Genomic DNA, 16,974 nt, shown 5'->3' on the forward strand with positions numbered 1-16,974 from the left:
TTATTCACTGTTCAGCACAACAAACACGGACTGCGCTCTTATCGGCTGTACCGCTGTACCACAAATAAATCAGCTTTACCAAAAACAATAGGAATGCAGAACCAACATCTGGGACACCAAGCAGGGCAATAAGCAATCACAAAACAATGAAATATCTGACCAAATAGTCAGCGAAATTAAGATCCAAGGCACAACATAAGTAAACACCAAAAGAATAAACAAAATAAAGTAAATGCAAATGAACACAATCATAAACAAATCTGATGCTACAATATTTATTCTATTGTGACTCCACCAAGGAATGCGGCGGAGTTATGTGATGATCAGCTATGTTTCTCTGTGAATCTGTCTGTCCTGTGCAACGGATTTGGATGAAATTTTCAGGGAAGGTCAGAAATGACACAAGACCTAGGGCTGGCCCGAATAGCAGTTTCTGGGCTCCGGATATTCGGGCCCTAATAATGACAAATATCCGAATATTTGGTCCGGTCCGAAACATCCGATTGGGGGGGGGGGGGGGGGGGGGGGGGGGAAGTATTCGGATGTCAAAATTAATATCCAGATACTACTGTCGGGACCGAATATTCGGATATTCGGGTCCAGCCCTAACAAGACCAAGTGGTTAAATTATGGCAGTGATGCAGCTTATTGTCTGGATCCACGGATTTGTTAAGGATTCCCATTGCAAGATATAGTGGCCGGCATGGCATCACTGTAACCATGACAGCAAGTGAACACTGCGTCAGTTCCCCGCTGACGATCATGTGATCCTATTACAAATCTGCCGACTTATCGGAAATGATACAAGGAGCAACTGATTGATTAAATTGTGGGGGTGTTTCTGAGTCCCATCAGTTCCAGCCACCTGCTACATATTTAGGTCAGGCGATTCACACACATGCATAACATACACCTGTGTTCAGCAAGGTCAGAGAATGAATAGTCTTGGCAGAGCTTTGCGCTCTCTGAGTGTTGTTCATGTTGATATATATTTTAAGGCTTTATAAACCCTCCCCACACACTACACATCACCGCAGAGCAACACTATGCGCAGCGATCAGACATCTGTCTGTGTGAAACAGACAAGGCCAGATACTGAATGCTGCTATACCATATGCACTATACTCAGGGGAGACGGAGGACATGATGCTATGGTCGCTGAGACGATCAGAGCCCAGCGCTGTATGCTACGCATTTTATTTCGATTAAATATTCTTTTAATGTTTTCATTTTTTTTAATATATAGTTTTCAATTTTTTTAGGCTAGAAAATGCTTATTTTGCCGCAAAAAAATATTAAAATAATGTAGCTATGGCAGAGCTGGCCACTATGACTGAACTGTTGTGCTGCAATGCACCATGGGAGTTTGGGGTGTTGGGGGTTTAAATGTCATTATTGTGGTTTATGTTAGTGTTACAGTGTTACTAGTGTTTGTGTTTTATTATGTTTTTGTGGTTTAGTCAGCCTAGTTAGTTTGCTTAAGTGTTATGTTGTCCGGCTCTTGCGTGTGAAGTGTAGTGTGATGACTTCCTACCACATTTACATCAGAGCCTGTGTCAAAATAAAAGCATCTGGCGGTTGTATAATGCATTAAAGCAGATATGTGTTCTCCCGTGTTACTTTTCAATGCAGCATGCCAGGATAACAATTACAGAAAAAATATCTGTACCACAAAATTCCGCAATATTGTGAAACAACAGCGGAACGAAACCCAATTCAAAAATCCGCGATACAGTGAGACCGCGAGAAGTGAACCGTGATATAGTGAGGGACCACTGTACACTGAATGCCACTTCATGTTGAAATTTTTATTTACCAGAGACATCCAGAACAGGATGCTAATGTTAGATGAAAGATTGCCATGATATTTTTAGTGTTCAATGTTGCTGAGCCTACCTGTGAAGAGGCCTGCGTAGAGCTCTCTGATTGGACAGCTGTCACTGTGGCGGCTGGAGTGAAGATGAGCTGTGGGGACAGAGGAACAGCCCGACCCAGGCTCCTGGCCACCTGCACCAGGTTACTTTGCTGTGCCTACAAAGTACCACACACAAAAGATTAAAAAGGAGAACTGAACGAGCAAGACAAATGCTTCTTGGATTGGAGTCTTCTTTGATCCCCAATATCACCAAATAATATACAAAAAAGATAATAGTACAAAAGCCAAAAAACAAAAACATAATATATCACAATATAATTTAGACAGACATGGGATAAAGTGAACTGGTGTAAGCTTTTAAAAAAGGTCTGGCATTTTTGTCACAACAGAGTAACAGACATTTATTATATTCAATTTTTATCTTATAAGTATCTATACAAATGATATACTGACACAACAGTTACTGTGTAATTATATATTTACAACGTTTTTAACCTGCAATCAATGTATGTGTGAAAAAACTGTAAATTAAAATGAATGCATAGAAATAAGCTGGACCTCTGTGGAAATAGTGCTAATAAATTCACAAATTTACCCCTAGAAGACTATACCAAAGGTTAGTCCATGGTAATTTACTGCAAACTGAAAAATGTGTTTTTCTGCCTGCTACAATCATTACTCGCATGTGACAATGCTGTGTACTTTGTCATAGTGAGGTGGCAAGAACAGTCTGTATGCCAGCTGCACAAATGACAGCAAATTAAAAGCGACAAGTTACCCACAACCAGCTGTACCAAATAGGCCCCTTGTATTCCTTCAGCAACTCTTTCAAAAACAACTGGACCTTAGGAGAGTGAACACCTGTGACCTCCAAAAATGTTCTCTGAGCATTCATGCACATTCAAGACATGGCATTCTGTGTTGGTAATAAGTCCTCTGGGGCTGGACAGATTATCCTGACCACCTACTCTGGAGGCAAGATGAAAATAAAGCAAACCATTTACTATGGCATGCACACACACCAAGCCTAAACACACACTAAGCCTCCAGGGGACAGAATTTGTGTTGGACTGCACTTATTTATTCAAGCAGTATATGAGTGTGCCTGTGTTTATGCATACATGCACGCTCATGTTAATGTGCCAGTGGCTATGCTCCTTGTGTCTGCAGTCTCACCATCTGTGCACGCAGGTACATCTGTGCCTGGCTGGCTGTGAGAGTGGGGTTGGATGGGCTACCCAGTAGAACAGCCTGCTGGGAAATACTTGTGGGGGTGGAACTGATGCTCTGGGCCCGGCTGATCAGCTGAGCTGCTGCTGGAGAGGTGGTCAGATTAATCTATGGGAAGAAATGAACAGCAAAACTAGGTTATGCACCTCTGAACCTCCACGGATATTTATACACCAGATTCTTCTTAACATCAAATGTAAAACACCCTTCATTTCCTAACATTTTATTACTAAATATGTTATCATCACGAAGTACAATCTCTCCAAAAGTATGTAATAGAGAAAGAGTAAAGCGGATAGAGCTGCTAGGATCCTGGTGCTAAAATCAGCTTAATTCCTGGATAATCTAATTGGGAAAAAGATAACTTAAAGAGGCTTTCAGGAGGTAGGCTCAACACTTAAAAATGAACTTACCGTAGCCTGAGTAGATCCTGTTTGCTGAGATGAAGTGCCATTTTGTGAAGAGCTTTGTCGTCCAGCAGCAATACTGGCCTATCACAAGCCAGGAGAGAGACAGGACGGAACGAGAGAGAGAGTAATGTACAAATTCTGAAACATGTCTTGTAGCAGGTCAACAATGATGGAAATCATTATTTCTAAACTGTGAGATGGAATTACATGTGATGACTGTTTGCTGACCTGCTGTACAGCAGCCAGGCTCTGGAGCTGAGCTGTGCTGAGACTGTGCTGCTGCTGGAGGGCTGCAGTTTGTAACATCAGATGCTGCTGCTGAGCAGCATACATCTGCTGCAGGTACTGTGCTGCTGTGTTAGGCTGTCTGTGTAACGCCTGCTGAAATACCTGCAAATATAAAAGATGGTTGAGAGTTATGTTTTGAATTTAAATGAGTGTGCAATCCATCTCTCTGCTCCATTCTCCCATTGCACATCTGCTTGAAGCCATCCACATCGCTCTTACACTAAAATAAATGTCAAACTACAGAGAAGGAGCAATTAAAGGCAAATGAAGCTAGCATCAGCACTAACATTTCTGCTGACGACGAAGGCAAAGTTGTTACCGAGGTCATGTGTAGTTTCAGTTACTTGGGCATGTTTCCATAAAATTAATCTGAAAACACCAAAAACAGACTAACCCAGAAATTTCAAAAACCATACATAGTCAGCAGCATTTTATTCTTTGTTGTCATGGTTACTACCGTTTGTGTGGCAGAATAAATAAAATTCACATAAAAATTTAACTTTATTTTTTATTCTTCAGTTTCAATTTTATTTAAAGCTCAAATAGGTAAACTTCAGCTGACTGATCAATTAGCTAATCGACAGAAAAATGAATCTGCAATGTTATGAGCAAAAATGCAACACATTAATAATGCAAGCTTTTTGATTATTAAAAAGTATTGCTTTTCCTTTTCTCATATCATGATGAACTGAAAAATGATGAACTGTTTGTTTGGACCAAAAAAAGAAATTTGAAGACCTTGTGGTTGAAAATGTGAACTTCTCATTATGTAGTGGTGTTTTACAGAACCAATTACTGATTGTTTTCTTAATTAATCAATAATAATAATAATAATAATAATAATAATAATAAATGTTGCTGGCTGCAAACATATTCAATACCAGTTAACTGCAGTGGAATCACTTTGTATTAAGTACGAGTTTATTACATCATTGCAAATTAAGTGTCACAATCATCTGATCCGGAATATAAACAACTAATTAGTGTTTTAAACCTGTGATCAGCATAAGCATACAGACAATAGAACCAAGTCGCTCAATGTCAGCCAGAAAAGTCAAAGTTAAAGTTAAACCTCTGCAATTAGAAACAGCTCTTCTCACCCTTCACCTCTGCAATTGCCCTCTGCCATGTTGCCAAGTAACTAGAGAGGATGTTGACCTGTGATCCATGAAGTCACAAACCATCCAGACCCACACCTCGCAGAATGACGGTAAAATTAGCAGAGGTGACCAGTAGCCCTTTACTCTCAGAGGGCTGTTGGGTGACAATAGTGTTTGCCTTTTAATTGTTACTGAGCCCAGTGCAAGAAAAGAAGGGCTCAATATAACAATAACCTTGCTGTCAAAGCATCACCACTAAAAGTTTAGTGGACATTATTCAGAGAGATTAAGCCTGTGTAGAGGCTTATCCTGGGGTTAAAGGGTCAAGACCACTAAAGCACAGAAAGCATTCTTTCCTTCAACTTGGACAGATCCTGTGAAATGACCACACATTTGAGTTTCCTTCATCAGGAAGACAAATGCCTCTTATTTCATTGAATTATTTCCAGTTGTAAGATGGACCATCAAACACAAGTTTACACTAGAAAGCTCAATGTGGCTTTTAAACACCAACAGAGGGCAGCAAAGCAAAGAAACTATGCTAACCTATGTGCCTGTGGTCTGAGTGTATCACTACATCATACACATACTTGAACTTTGTATCATGTTCTCAACAATGTCAATACAACACTAAGACACTCACCTGCACCGTTTGCCGGTCAGGTATCCCACTGTAAACAGATATCTGAGGCACTGCCTGTCTTCCTGTTGCAGTAGTACTACTGGCACTACTACTAGTGTTACTACTATTGCTGCTACTACTATTACTACTGCTAGTGGAGGTGGTGGAAGTAGTAGCAGCAGTAGTAGTGTTAGAGGTACTACTGCTGCTGACAGCTGTGGTGCCGGAGGAGCTGGTGGTGGTGGAGGAGGAGGAGGAGGAGGTGGTGGTGGTGGTCCCAGCACTGCTGGCAGTGGAAGCAGGGGCCCCCGGCTCACTCTCCATGGTGCCCTCTGCTCTTCTCACCTTTGACCCCCGGCTCTTCTGAATGGCTCTCCTGTGCCTTGAAGAGAGAGAGAAAAAAAGTAGAGTACATGAGAAAAACGGGACACCATAAACTTTCTTTGAACAGACACTGAAGAAATGAGTTTCAGGTTTCTTACATACAAGCAAAAAAAACAGCACAACTGAGTAGAAGCTTAAGTACACCTGAACACTGCAGATCAGAAACAGCAGAAGTAAAGTAAATGGAGGACCAGTAATGCGCAAAAATATTAAGGAAGTAATTAGGTGGTAAAAGTAAGAATGAGTGCAAGCATTAGAGATAAATCATTTTGTCCTAATGTTGTACCATAGGCCCTTTTGAATGAAGTTCTCCATCAGTCTGTCAAAGTTTTTGTAACTAAAATGAAAAGACTCAAAACCAATTACAGCTTATTCAGATTTGTAATTTATACTGCTGGGAAGCAGAGTCTTCTTCAACTGATAATTCAAAATAACTGGCATCGACTTTAATATTGTGTTAACTTCGCAAAAATGCCAACGTTTGACCAGGACCAACTTTTTAGATGTGAATATTTGCTGCTTTTGGATGACCACCTCAAAGTTCAACATTTCAACTTGGACTTATGGAAAATATAATGGGAATTTGTTGCTATTTTCTGACTGTACAGACCAAATGATTAGTCAGTTATCCAAAAAATAATCTCCAGCTTAGTTAATAACATAATTGTTAGTTGAACCCCTAAAGCATTTGAATGAATAAAGAACAGCATATATTTTCACAATCATGGAAGAGATTTTAAAGAAGAAATAATTTTGATAATTTATTCATCATTCCTAAGGACATATAGCAGTGTTTTTAAAAAAAATCTAAAATAAACAGGACATTTCAAGATGTCTCTTTGACTCTGGGATAGAATTGTTTTTAATTGCTTAAAAGTAATCAGTTGCAGCTGTAAAAACACTGAAGTGAAAAAAAATCCTAGCTGGCTGTGTATTTACCTGAAACTGAAGTAACAGAAAACATGCTTTAAAGATGGACAACAAAAGCATCTGAAATCTGGATCCTTTTCAAGCTGATCAATCTGTCTGGTAAATCAGACAAAACTGGTATTTCTGGTGGTTCTTACATTGAGCACCTATTTTGATACACACCAACATGGGAACACTAAGGTATGTTTCAGTAGCAGAACTTCTTTGCATTTTGTTACTGTTGGTTTACTTACCTTACTATACTGTCTTTTGCTAGGATGCAAAATATATTTTAGAAGCTCTCTGTTGTTTCTGTTCCAAGTTATGAATAAATCTATTGTCTTGTGTTGTTATTATTAAGCTGCTAACTTAGATGCATTTTATAAGTTGAGCCAAATTAAAATTATATGTACAAGTCCTGAAATAAGTATACCGTCAACCAGGAGAAGTCAACCTGCCTTACTTAAATTACACCTCTGCTTTCCCAGAGAAAGATATGTTGTCATCCTGTATAACAGAAAATGAATGATTCTTTTCTGTTTTCACAAATACAACAGGAATAACAAATCTAAACTGAAGAGCCTACTCAAATGAACAATCTTTGTGCCGCTTTAAGATCACAGACTAACTCAGGACCTGAAAGACTGTACAATGTGTCGAAATATGTTTGGTTAGAGAAGCACACAAACAATGCAATAGCTGGCTAACATTAGTGGCCACCCTAAATTACATCTTAGCCAATGGAAATTTAATGTTAACAAGAACACGCATTTGGTAAAAGTTAACTGGGAAGGCAGCAGAGGCTAACTAGCTAAAAACCAAACCATGAGCAAAATACCCTGTCATTCAACTTGAATATAAGTGTGTCTAGAATACACTTACTTGTTTAGAGCACTATATTGTAGCAGTACTTAGCCAATTCTAAATCACATTTCTATCCCGTAATGTATCTCACATTTCCAAATCCATTTCTTCTCGTCAGTCACCAGCGTACGAACGTATGATTTAGGCCTCTTCTGTAAAAGCCTTTTTCAGATTAGTCCCCTGATGCTCTGCTATCCATTAGTACAGGGGGAAAAAGGTTCAGAGCTCTCCAGGCAGATGAGATGGAGGGGGCTTCAGCATGGCAAGTGAAAAGATGTGAAGAAGATGGGAGGAGAGAAAGCATCCTTGCTTGGTGAGGGCAAAAAGACAAAACTGCAGAAGATGTATGTATAAAGTTCTGAAGACTTAAATTAAACTGAGCTTGGACAGAACAAGAGAAGAACCTCAATGTATAAATAAGGAGGTGGAATTAATCAGTGTGTGCTGGAGCTGGGAAAAAAAAGAGGCCAAAACAGGGTATGGAATTTCTAGCCTTGAGGTTAAAAGGTAATTCACACTAAGCTATGGTGTTTGTAAGTGAAAGAGAGCAAATATGAGGGGTAAAAGTTGAGTGAGCAGGTTGAGGACTTTAAATGGGTTGGAGTGGAAAGAGGGTGTGATGGAAGTAATTAAATAAGAAGCAATGCTGCCACCATGCCGCAATTCGTAAGCTATTTCCTCCTCCTCCTCATTATTCTTTTGAGCGGATTAGCAGCCAAAGCAAAGCTCTATAGCCCACTTAGCTACAAAGGAGACTTGGAAACAAACTGCAATCTCACTAAACCATATGCTATTCCTTAAAATGGCAAAAGCAGAACAGCCGCAAATAGCTCTAAAAATGCTTGAGTAAACAAATCGGTGTGCACAAAGCTGGAATTTAGGTTTGACTTTGGTTTGCAGAATTGAATGAGTTCAAAAAAAAAAAACTTAAGATGTATGTCTCTGTAAGAGTGGCAAACAGCCAGATTAAGCAATACAATTTTCAATAAATAATACAAAATATAATTTAAAAAAAAAAGTTTAAACACAAAACCAGACAAATCTAAGGAGAAGAGTAAAAAGCTCAGGTATTATTACATGTTATTACATGGCAAATATTATTACAAAGAAGTGCACAAATAAAACTAGAATGAAAAGCAAACCCTGCCAAATCTCAATGACAACAGGACATGACTGAAAACACAGAAAATTAAGCGATAATAGCTATACACACTAATGTGAATTAATTTATTTTACAGTCAGCAGTATTGTAAAATGATATTTTTTTAAAAAATTGCCTATCTGAAGAATTGTGGCTGAAATCCAGTGCGGCAAAGTAGGTTTCTGGTTGTAAACAAAGCACCGCTGTTGCCAAAACCTGCCTGCCTGTATGCTGTCATTAGCCTACATCCCAAGGTCTGCTTCCCATTGCCTCCTTATGTGTGGAGAGGGGAGGGAATCCCCTCTGGTAATGATGCCTTCAACCCCTATCTCTCTGAGAGGAGTCACCCATCCATCAGTAAAGAGGTGCAATGAAGAACACCCCCACTCCAGTCCTAAATCCTACTTCCACATCCATGTCTACAATCTGGCTTTGAGTTGATTTCAGGAAAAACCAAATACCCATGAAGAGTAGTAAAGTCAGTGTGTTTAGGAGCACATCAAAGCAGCCTGTAATACATTGCAAAGAGCCAGTCAAGACCATAACAACACAATTTCAACTCTTTGCGCCACTAACAAGACGACATATTGATCTATCCATGTTGGCATTGTAAGACCACAAGAACTGACTGTCAGATTTGTGTCTAGAAGATCTCCATAGCCAGCAGAATGGTGAGGGCTGTTAAGAGACTGTCAGACAGACTGGCTGTCTCTATAGAACTTACATCACAGCAAAGAAGTGCAGGAGCTTCCATCGGTGTCTATCCTATTGTTCGCATATAGAACAAATCTCATGACCCACATTAAAAATAACTCAAGAATGCATTTGTCAGCTGCACAAATCGATTGATGTGTGATAATGGCTTTAATAGCCAGGAGATCCACTGAGAAATGTGTGCCTGTGTGTATATTTGTCTGTGCGTGTGTGTGTGTGTATGGTGGGGGGGGGGCTACGCTGCTGCTGAGACAAAGCCCCCCAAACCCTGGTGCTCCTACCTCCTCCGACACCCCCAACGCGATGCAGGGGTATGATGCCCCATCCCCCGGGAGCGTGCTGTCCTCCTGCAGGATGCTGCTCCTCTTTGTCTGAGTGGTTGGCTAACTGAGTGAATGAGTGAGCGCGTGCAAGGGTGTTTCTGTGCTGTATCCAAACCCCTACACCCTCTTGTCTACCCCCAACACACGGTGAGCTCGTCGTCCCAGCATCAACACCGGAGTCCACCAACCAGGCCGCGACCTGCCTCCTGATTATGTGGTATCCTAGCGACAGCCAATGGGGTGCTTATGGAATCCCCGTGCAGAGCAGCATGCTGATTGGACAACAGGATCCTCTCTAATGAAGATGATGGTAATGATTTTACTCTGTTTCTACCCTCCCCCTCTGATGCTGCCTGAATACTGAATTTTTTAAAGATGTATAAACCCCTTTAAAATAGAATGTAATAATTATCACCTAAATTATTTTTTCAAAGCTTGAAATCCAAGAAAATAAGGTATTTAGTTAAAATGACAGCCCATAAACGTCACTTTTTTTTGCTTAGTCTAGATCTGGACAGTTGGAAACTAAAGGGTACATTTCCATTTCGGCACCTCAATTTTGACTGCAGATTCACAACACAGGTATTTAACCATTTATATGAAGCTCCATTTCCACAAATAGCCAGCATCTTGAAGTGGGCCATTTTTGTATCATAACATTTAGGTAAGGACTGGAGCAATGGCTTATAGTCAGACTGAATATCTAGCTTATTATTAGTAGCAGGACAGTAATCAACATCAATTTTATGACAAGACCGACACTAAGGTTAGAGACTTTTTAAAAAAAAAAAAAAAGCCATGATCAGGTAACTACCCTGTTTTATGAAGTAAACAAAATATTTAACAAAATTTACCCTAATCTTGCTTAATATGACACGATAAAATCCCAAACACAACTAATGATATAAATCACAATCAATGAGAGGCATGCCAGCCCAAATCACAGCAGGAAAGCAACAAACCATCTATTCAAAGCAGTTATGGAAATGAAATGCAAAACAACAAGAACAGAAAATTGCAAAGCCCTCATAAAAGTGAAATGGGATAGCTTTGCAGCTGAATCCAAACCTCTCTTTAATGACAAGAGAATTCATTTATGTGGAATACGCTAGATATAACCAGAGGATAATAGCATACTTATAGTCTGCCCCACCACATTAACACGCCACCCAACTGTCTGGTTGTATGATATGTAGCCATTTGAGTCCTTTGCTGGCGCAATGTGGTATTGATTGGGGCCAACCATGCGTGAACCTCATTGATTATTATCTTCTCATTAGCATATAGATTAGCTGGCGGTGCAGCCAGAAATGCAAGCCTAGAGCCTCACACTTGGCTAAGAGAGCCATGCAGCAGAGGGGTCAAAACAAGAAGGAAAGACCAAGGATGGGGTGGCACAATTTGATACGAGCTGTTTGATGATGGACCTCAATATCTTAAAGTCAGAGACTCCGAACTGCTATCATAAACAAAGCAGTTGCTGGGTAGGGAGGGTTAAGGGTGGTCTAACTCAGGGCTTAAATCAAACAAACTGGCGCTTTTTGCTCAAAGGACATTAAAGCTCATTATCAATTTCAAGAACACTTATGCCTAACAAGCTCTTCTGGGGAGCAGTATGAAAATAAATGATCTAGGCTTCATATGAGCCTTGTTTTCAGATTCTTACATCAAAGACTTTACCAGGCAATGCACTTAAAAGTATGTTTGAATATCTAGACAGAATCCATACTTATTACGAGTCATCATTAAAGTTTGAAATGACAGAACAGCAAGTTATGAACTGCTCGATACGGACAAAAATAACCCCAGACAATTCATTTAACGTAACAGTTCCAGAGGTTAAAACAGCAAATCAGCTCATGCCATAAAGGTTTTAATATATTCATTGAATGAGCTTGTCTATGTCTGTCTTCAATTATGTTTTGGTAAGGAGTGCCTACTTATTTCACACAGGGGACATGTAGCATCTGTTTGCCAGACTAATTAATTTTTATGGACATAGTTCAAGATGGTTAAGATGTTTTCAGAAAAACACACTCTAAGTGGAAGGCTTGTCATCCTTTATTTACACCAGGATTAACAGAGAATTACTCAACATTTTTGATAAGTAAATAATCTTCTAAGTCTTTTACTCATGAGTTCATTTTTCATTGGATTATCTAACGATGTAAAATATAAGTTCCAGTTCAACTGTGCTCAATAAGTTGAACTATTCAGTCTGAAATATTGAAATCTTAACAGACAACAACACATGCGGTCTAATATTGAGAGAGGCTGGCCGATGAACTCCAAATACTAAAGTCAGATTTTAGATCCTGCGCTCTACACAGCAGCATTTCCTTGGAGGACTCTGGTGATGTTTGGATCATCCCCTGAGGCTGCTGATTGTCAATAGGTCTTGTCCAAACAGAGTAAGCAGGGCAATACCATTGTGTAAGACAGAGATACCCTCTGATCCCGAGGCAAGATTGGTCGGCTATCCGTAATTGAGCCATCTGACTCAGTCGGACCTTGCCTTCCACAGCTGAGTAGACTAGCACAAAGAGACTCTGGCTACTTTCCAGGTTAAGTGTGTTGAGTGTGTGTGAGATTCCAGTACATGTAGCCTCATGCTGTGAAGATACAAAACACTTTCACTTGACTCTCCCGAGAGGCCCCTGCCCTTTTTCTGTTTAGCCTCATTTAATGTGGCCTTAGCCTGTAAGGTGGAAAATGCTCCACCAGTTGCTAATAAAATTGCTTGGACTGTTAATACCTCTCAAAATAAACCCGGGAGAGGCAGACTGAATGGCACAGAGACAGACTGAGAGTACTGAGGAATGAAAGATTCTCCCTCTGATCTATAAATACCACAGTTAAATAGTTCTGGCAAAGCTTGCAGATTAGCAACACACTTCAATCCAGACTTTTCAATCAAAGCAGTCTCCAAGGTATCGCTCTCAGGCGTCTTTTACATCAAGAGAAAAAAAATAGGTCAGGTATGAGCCAGGATGAGCAGCAGCACACAAATGTAGTGCTTCACTGCCTTCATCTGAAACAACTTCTTTAAATTTGTATCAACATCAGCATTGGACTGGCTAGACATCAAAAGCACAACTTATCCAAAGGATAACGGAGAAGCCCCTTGCTCATTGAACTCATAACTTTCAGGTAGTTTGGGGAGCTTAACTGCGTGTTTTTCCTTTATTACCTTTACGGACTAGATTACTGTGGCCAGAATAACACAGACTTGTTATTTTATGACCTTAAGAAATATCAAAATCTCTCTTTTCATTTGTACATTGTATTCTCAAAACAAGGATGCTACACTCTGACACAAAGCACTGATAAATTCTTAAGACTGTGAAACATTTTAAATAGAACACAAAGGTCAACCCAATAATGTATATGTCTGGTCCCTTAAATAGATGCTGAACTGCAGCAGCCTTTGACCTTCTCTGATATGTTGTGAGATGTGTTGGCAGATTTTTTACATTTACTATTTCAATGTAAAAGCAAAATGACTCAGATCATCAGACTCACTGATACACTCCTACCACTGCCAGGTGCAGGTTGGTGCAGATAAATATGCCTAAAAATATCTGCTTTAATTATACCTGTACTGATAAACTACACTACAGTTTCCAAGTCCCTACAATCACTCATTGACATGAGCAAGCTACTTTCCCTTGTGAGTAGAAAACATGAATTTTTTTTTTAACATCTGTTCTTGCATTTCCTCAGGTGGACATTTAAAATGATTGTCTATGTATTGTGGTGACCGTCAGTGGCTAACACCAAGCTTTTTATGCTCCAAGGGCGTAGCTAGATGTGGAAAAACAACTTCAAGCCATCTAAGCATAAATGCCATTTTAAAAAGATGAAAATATTCACAAAATTAAACATCTACCTATGATATCAACACATCACATCAGCTATGATCTTCGTATGGATGCCATTAATAATTTTCAGTAAGCATTTTCTGATATCATTCACACAATACTGCTAAAACGTTTGTGACTACAAATGGAAGAAACTAGCTGTTGCTGTCAGAAGCACCTTGAACACATCTGGTGAGTCAAACCCAGGGATACTATTTTGCATAAGAAAAAGATGAGCTTAATTTTGTTTAGCTAAATTTTATGCAGAATAAACACATCAGTACAATTAGGAGTCGGAACACCGAGGAGGAATTCTGAGCTTTCTCAAACAGCTTCTCAACAGTACCTCAATTCTCCTGAAAGCTACTTTTGTTTCTTTGAAGATGGTACAAGATAGTGCAAATGAATGTAAAGTGGGTCTAGCTGAGGTAGCACTGGGGCCATCTCACATGTAAATGATCACGTCTAAACAAAACATGGGAACGATGTGTGGCTCTCCTTCTCTTGTGAAATAAACAAATCAGCCTTTTCATGACACTTGCATAAATAGCACAGAACAATTAATTTGAATAACTGCTTACTGCATCAGATCAAGTGTCAGGAATAAGGAAGCAATTACATCTGGCAATTTTTTTCTGGGTATGTGATCTTGGGTTTTAAAAGGAATCATTCAATTTCATAATAACAGCTTTCCATGCTTTTAAGCAGATAAACCATCCATCTCTCTGCAATTAACCTCAGTGGCCTTGAAGAAAATCTACGAGCTTCTATGCTGAGATTACTGCTGCTTTTTATTCTTAAAATAAGCAAATTACTGAGTACGATCTGACCCTCCTCAGTGCAGATAATGGAGAGGAGGTGTGTACCGTAGCCAACCATTATGTGCTCAGGAGCAGGGGTATCCATGGGCAAAACTGGCTTTATCTGAAGAATAGTAACATAGGCAAGGAAAGATAAACACAAGATTCACTGCAAGCTAAACATGCATCTACTACATTTTGAAATTTCTGGTGTTGCCGTGCAGTCCCTTATAGATTTAAATTAGGGATGTCTGACAGTATCGGCCCACCGATATTATCGGCCCGATATTGGCATAAAAATGTATTATCGGTCAATACTGTTATCGTTTTTTTGTCTATCGTGAAAACCGATAAAATAATGCCTAGATTTCGCCGGCATTTACCAGCGCGTACATGATCACATCATCAAACTGCATCCTGAAGCGTGTAAACAACCATGCCGGATTTCTGGCGTCCAAGCCCACATATATCAGTATTGGTATCGGTTGATATCGGAATTGGAAATTGACAGTTGGACAATATCGGCATATCGGTTATCGGCAAAAAAGCCAATATCGGACATCCCTAGTTTAGAACACTCATTTGTTTCACCTTATTGTATACCACCTTATGAAGTCACTGTCTCACCTAATTAGCTTTAGAGAATGCTTTCTAAAATAAGCACACAATAACCTTTAAACCAAAGTAAATTAACAACATACTCTTCTCATTAATTGCCTGACCTTTTGAAAAATGATTAACATAATTAAATAGAAAAAAGACGTGAAAACTGTGTCCAGTTAAATTGACTAATGACAAGATAAAATAACAATAGCTAACAATTAACAGCTACAACTGTAGTGAGAAAACATGTAGCTGTAAGTTCTGCGGTGATTAAATGTACATTTTAGTCCATTGCATTACTTTGCAACCCATTTAAAGAGCTTAAAATGTACTCATTTGGTATCGAAGCAGGTTTGTGTAAGTTGCCTGGCTTTACGAATGTTTGGTGAAATCCACTCACTCATGATTTTTTTTTGGACAGATTATGGTGTAGATTTCTATTTAGGGCAACTCTGAGGTGAAAATCTGCTTGGTCAGAAAAATAAAGTGACAGGCTATATGGACACATTTAGTGTATACAGAAACTCTACAAATGTTTACCATTCATATGCACTGTTTATTTTTTGCCCCACTGGTTTTGTGACTAGCGTGGAGTGGCTGCTGTAACACTGCAATGCCCCTTCAGGATTAAGCAAGTAGTTTACCCATCTCTCTGTGTGGAACTACATTGAGGGGCTATTCTCAGTGATGACCTTCACTTGTCAAAATAACTAGCTCCTCCTCTGTGCCAACGGTCATTGGTCATGACCAATGGTGCTAAAGTTCCTCAAGCAAGCTCCTAGCTAACTTTAACCAACATTTCTGAAGTAATGACGCAAAGCTAACAGGAGAAGACGTTACTGCGGCCCAGGCGATTACACTTAAACGTTTCGTTTCTGGGCTAATTTTCATTGATGATGGCTAATTTTTACTATTCCTGCTGGCACTGAATTCCATTACTAAAGCGGTTAACGTTAGTTCCATTAGGGTTGTTGTCATTCACCATCATGATATTTTGTAACTATGTATGTTTACAGGCTTTGCAAACTAAACTTAGTCGTTAAACTAACACCAATGTTAGCAAGCAAGCTAGAAACAAATGCTGCTGCTTGCTGCTGTTTTGGGGCCCCGGGGAAACGTTAGCTTGTGCGACCGATGAACCTCACGCGTTCCGACGCACACAAACACCAACATGAGCGTCGTACCGACCGTGACACCCCGATGAGCAAAGTATGCGTCGTCTTACCGTCTTCGTGAAGCTCGAAGTCTTGCTCCTCTTTCTAGCCTCTCTTCCTCGGCGTTGCTCCTGATATCCTACACCATTTCTGGACGGTGGCTCGCTGCGCCCAACAGACTCGGAGCAGAGCAGCGGCGGCAGAGCAGAGTCGAGGTGGGCCGAAGCCACTCTTTTCCATTCGCATTCCAAACTGGCAGCGTGACGCAAAGCTGGCCAATGAGAAGCCAGTGTGATACATGACCCCGCCTCTTTCGCTGTCAATCAACACCCCCCCCCCCCCTCCCTCCTCCATGCGCCTGTCAAGTGGTGACCGCTGTCCTGATCTCCATGGTAACAACAGAAGGCTTTAACCCTTGCACTGTGCTCTGTTTGCTCTGTAGCTCCACTAAAACTGTGCTTTTCACAGTGCAGCTCAGGGACATTAATACTGTTATAAAGGCACCAGGGCAGAGCTTTAAAAATATGATGCATCACTTCTAAATCAGAGGTCAGGACCCAAAAGGCAGCAGCCCTGGAGCCCCTGAAGGCCCTGGAGCCCTCTGGAGTAGAGATTCAGGGTTTTGTTCAAGTGCCCTTCAAATGATTGTGGAGCATTTTCCCTCAGCTCTCTGCACCAGTATGTTGCCCAAAATTA

The 16,974-nt window shown here is 40.1% G+C and overlaps 1 protein-coding gene across 2 annotated transcripts in view; it reads right to left on the bottom strand.

Moving 5' to 3' along the window:
* Positions 1-16,504, bottom strand: part of phc2b (polyhomeotic homolog 2b (Drosophila)) — a 44,092-nt gene extending 27,588 nt beyond the window's left edge. Inside the window, exons 1-6 of one of the 2 annotated variants that reach the window (XM_023287598.3) lie at positions 16,350-16,504; positions 5,548-5,908; positions 3,745-3,906; positions 3,520-3,597; positions 3,053-3,214; positions 1,897-2,031 (exon numbers count right to left, since the gene is read on the bottom strand). In XM_023287598.3, the coding sequence (XP_023143366.2) occupies positions 1,897-2,031; positions 3,053-3,214; positions 3,520-3,597; positions 3,745-3,906; positions 5,548-5,850 (840 nt within the window). In that variant the 5' untranslated portion in view covers positions 5,851-5,908; positions 16,350-16,504. Of the gene's footprint in view, positions 1-1,896; positions 2,032-3,052; positions 3,215-3,519; positions 3,598-3,744; positions 3,907-5,547; positions 5,909-9,819; positions 9,989-16,349 lie in introns of those variants that run through there. The other variant, XM_035955965.2, reaches the window with a different exon arrangement.
* Positions 16,505-16,974: the final 470 nt, after the last annotated feature.

The sequence above is a fragment of the Amphiprion ocellaris genome, chromosome 5 (genome assembly GCF_022539595.1).
Source record: "Amphiprion ocellaris isolate individual 3 ecotype Okinawa chromosome 5, ASM2253959v1, whole genome shotgun sequence".
Classification (NCBI taxonomy): domain Eukaryota; kingdom Metazoa; phylum Chordata; class Actinopteri; family Pomacentridae; genus Amphiprion; species Amphiprion ocellaris.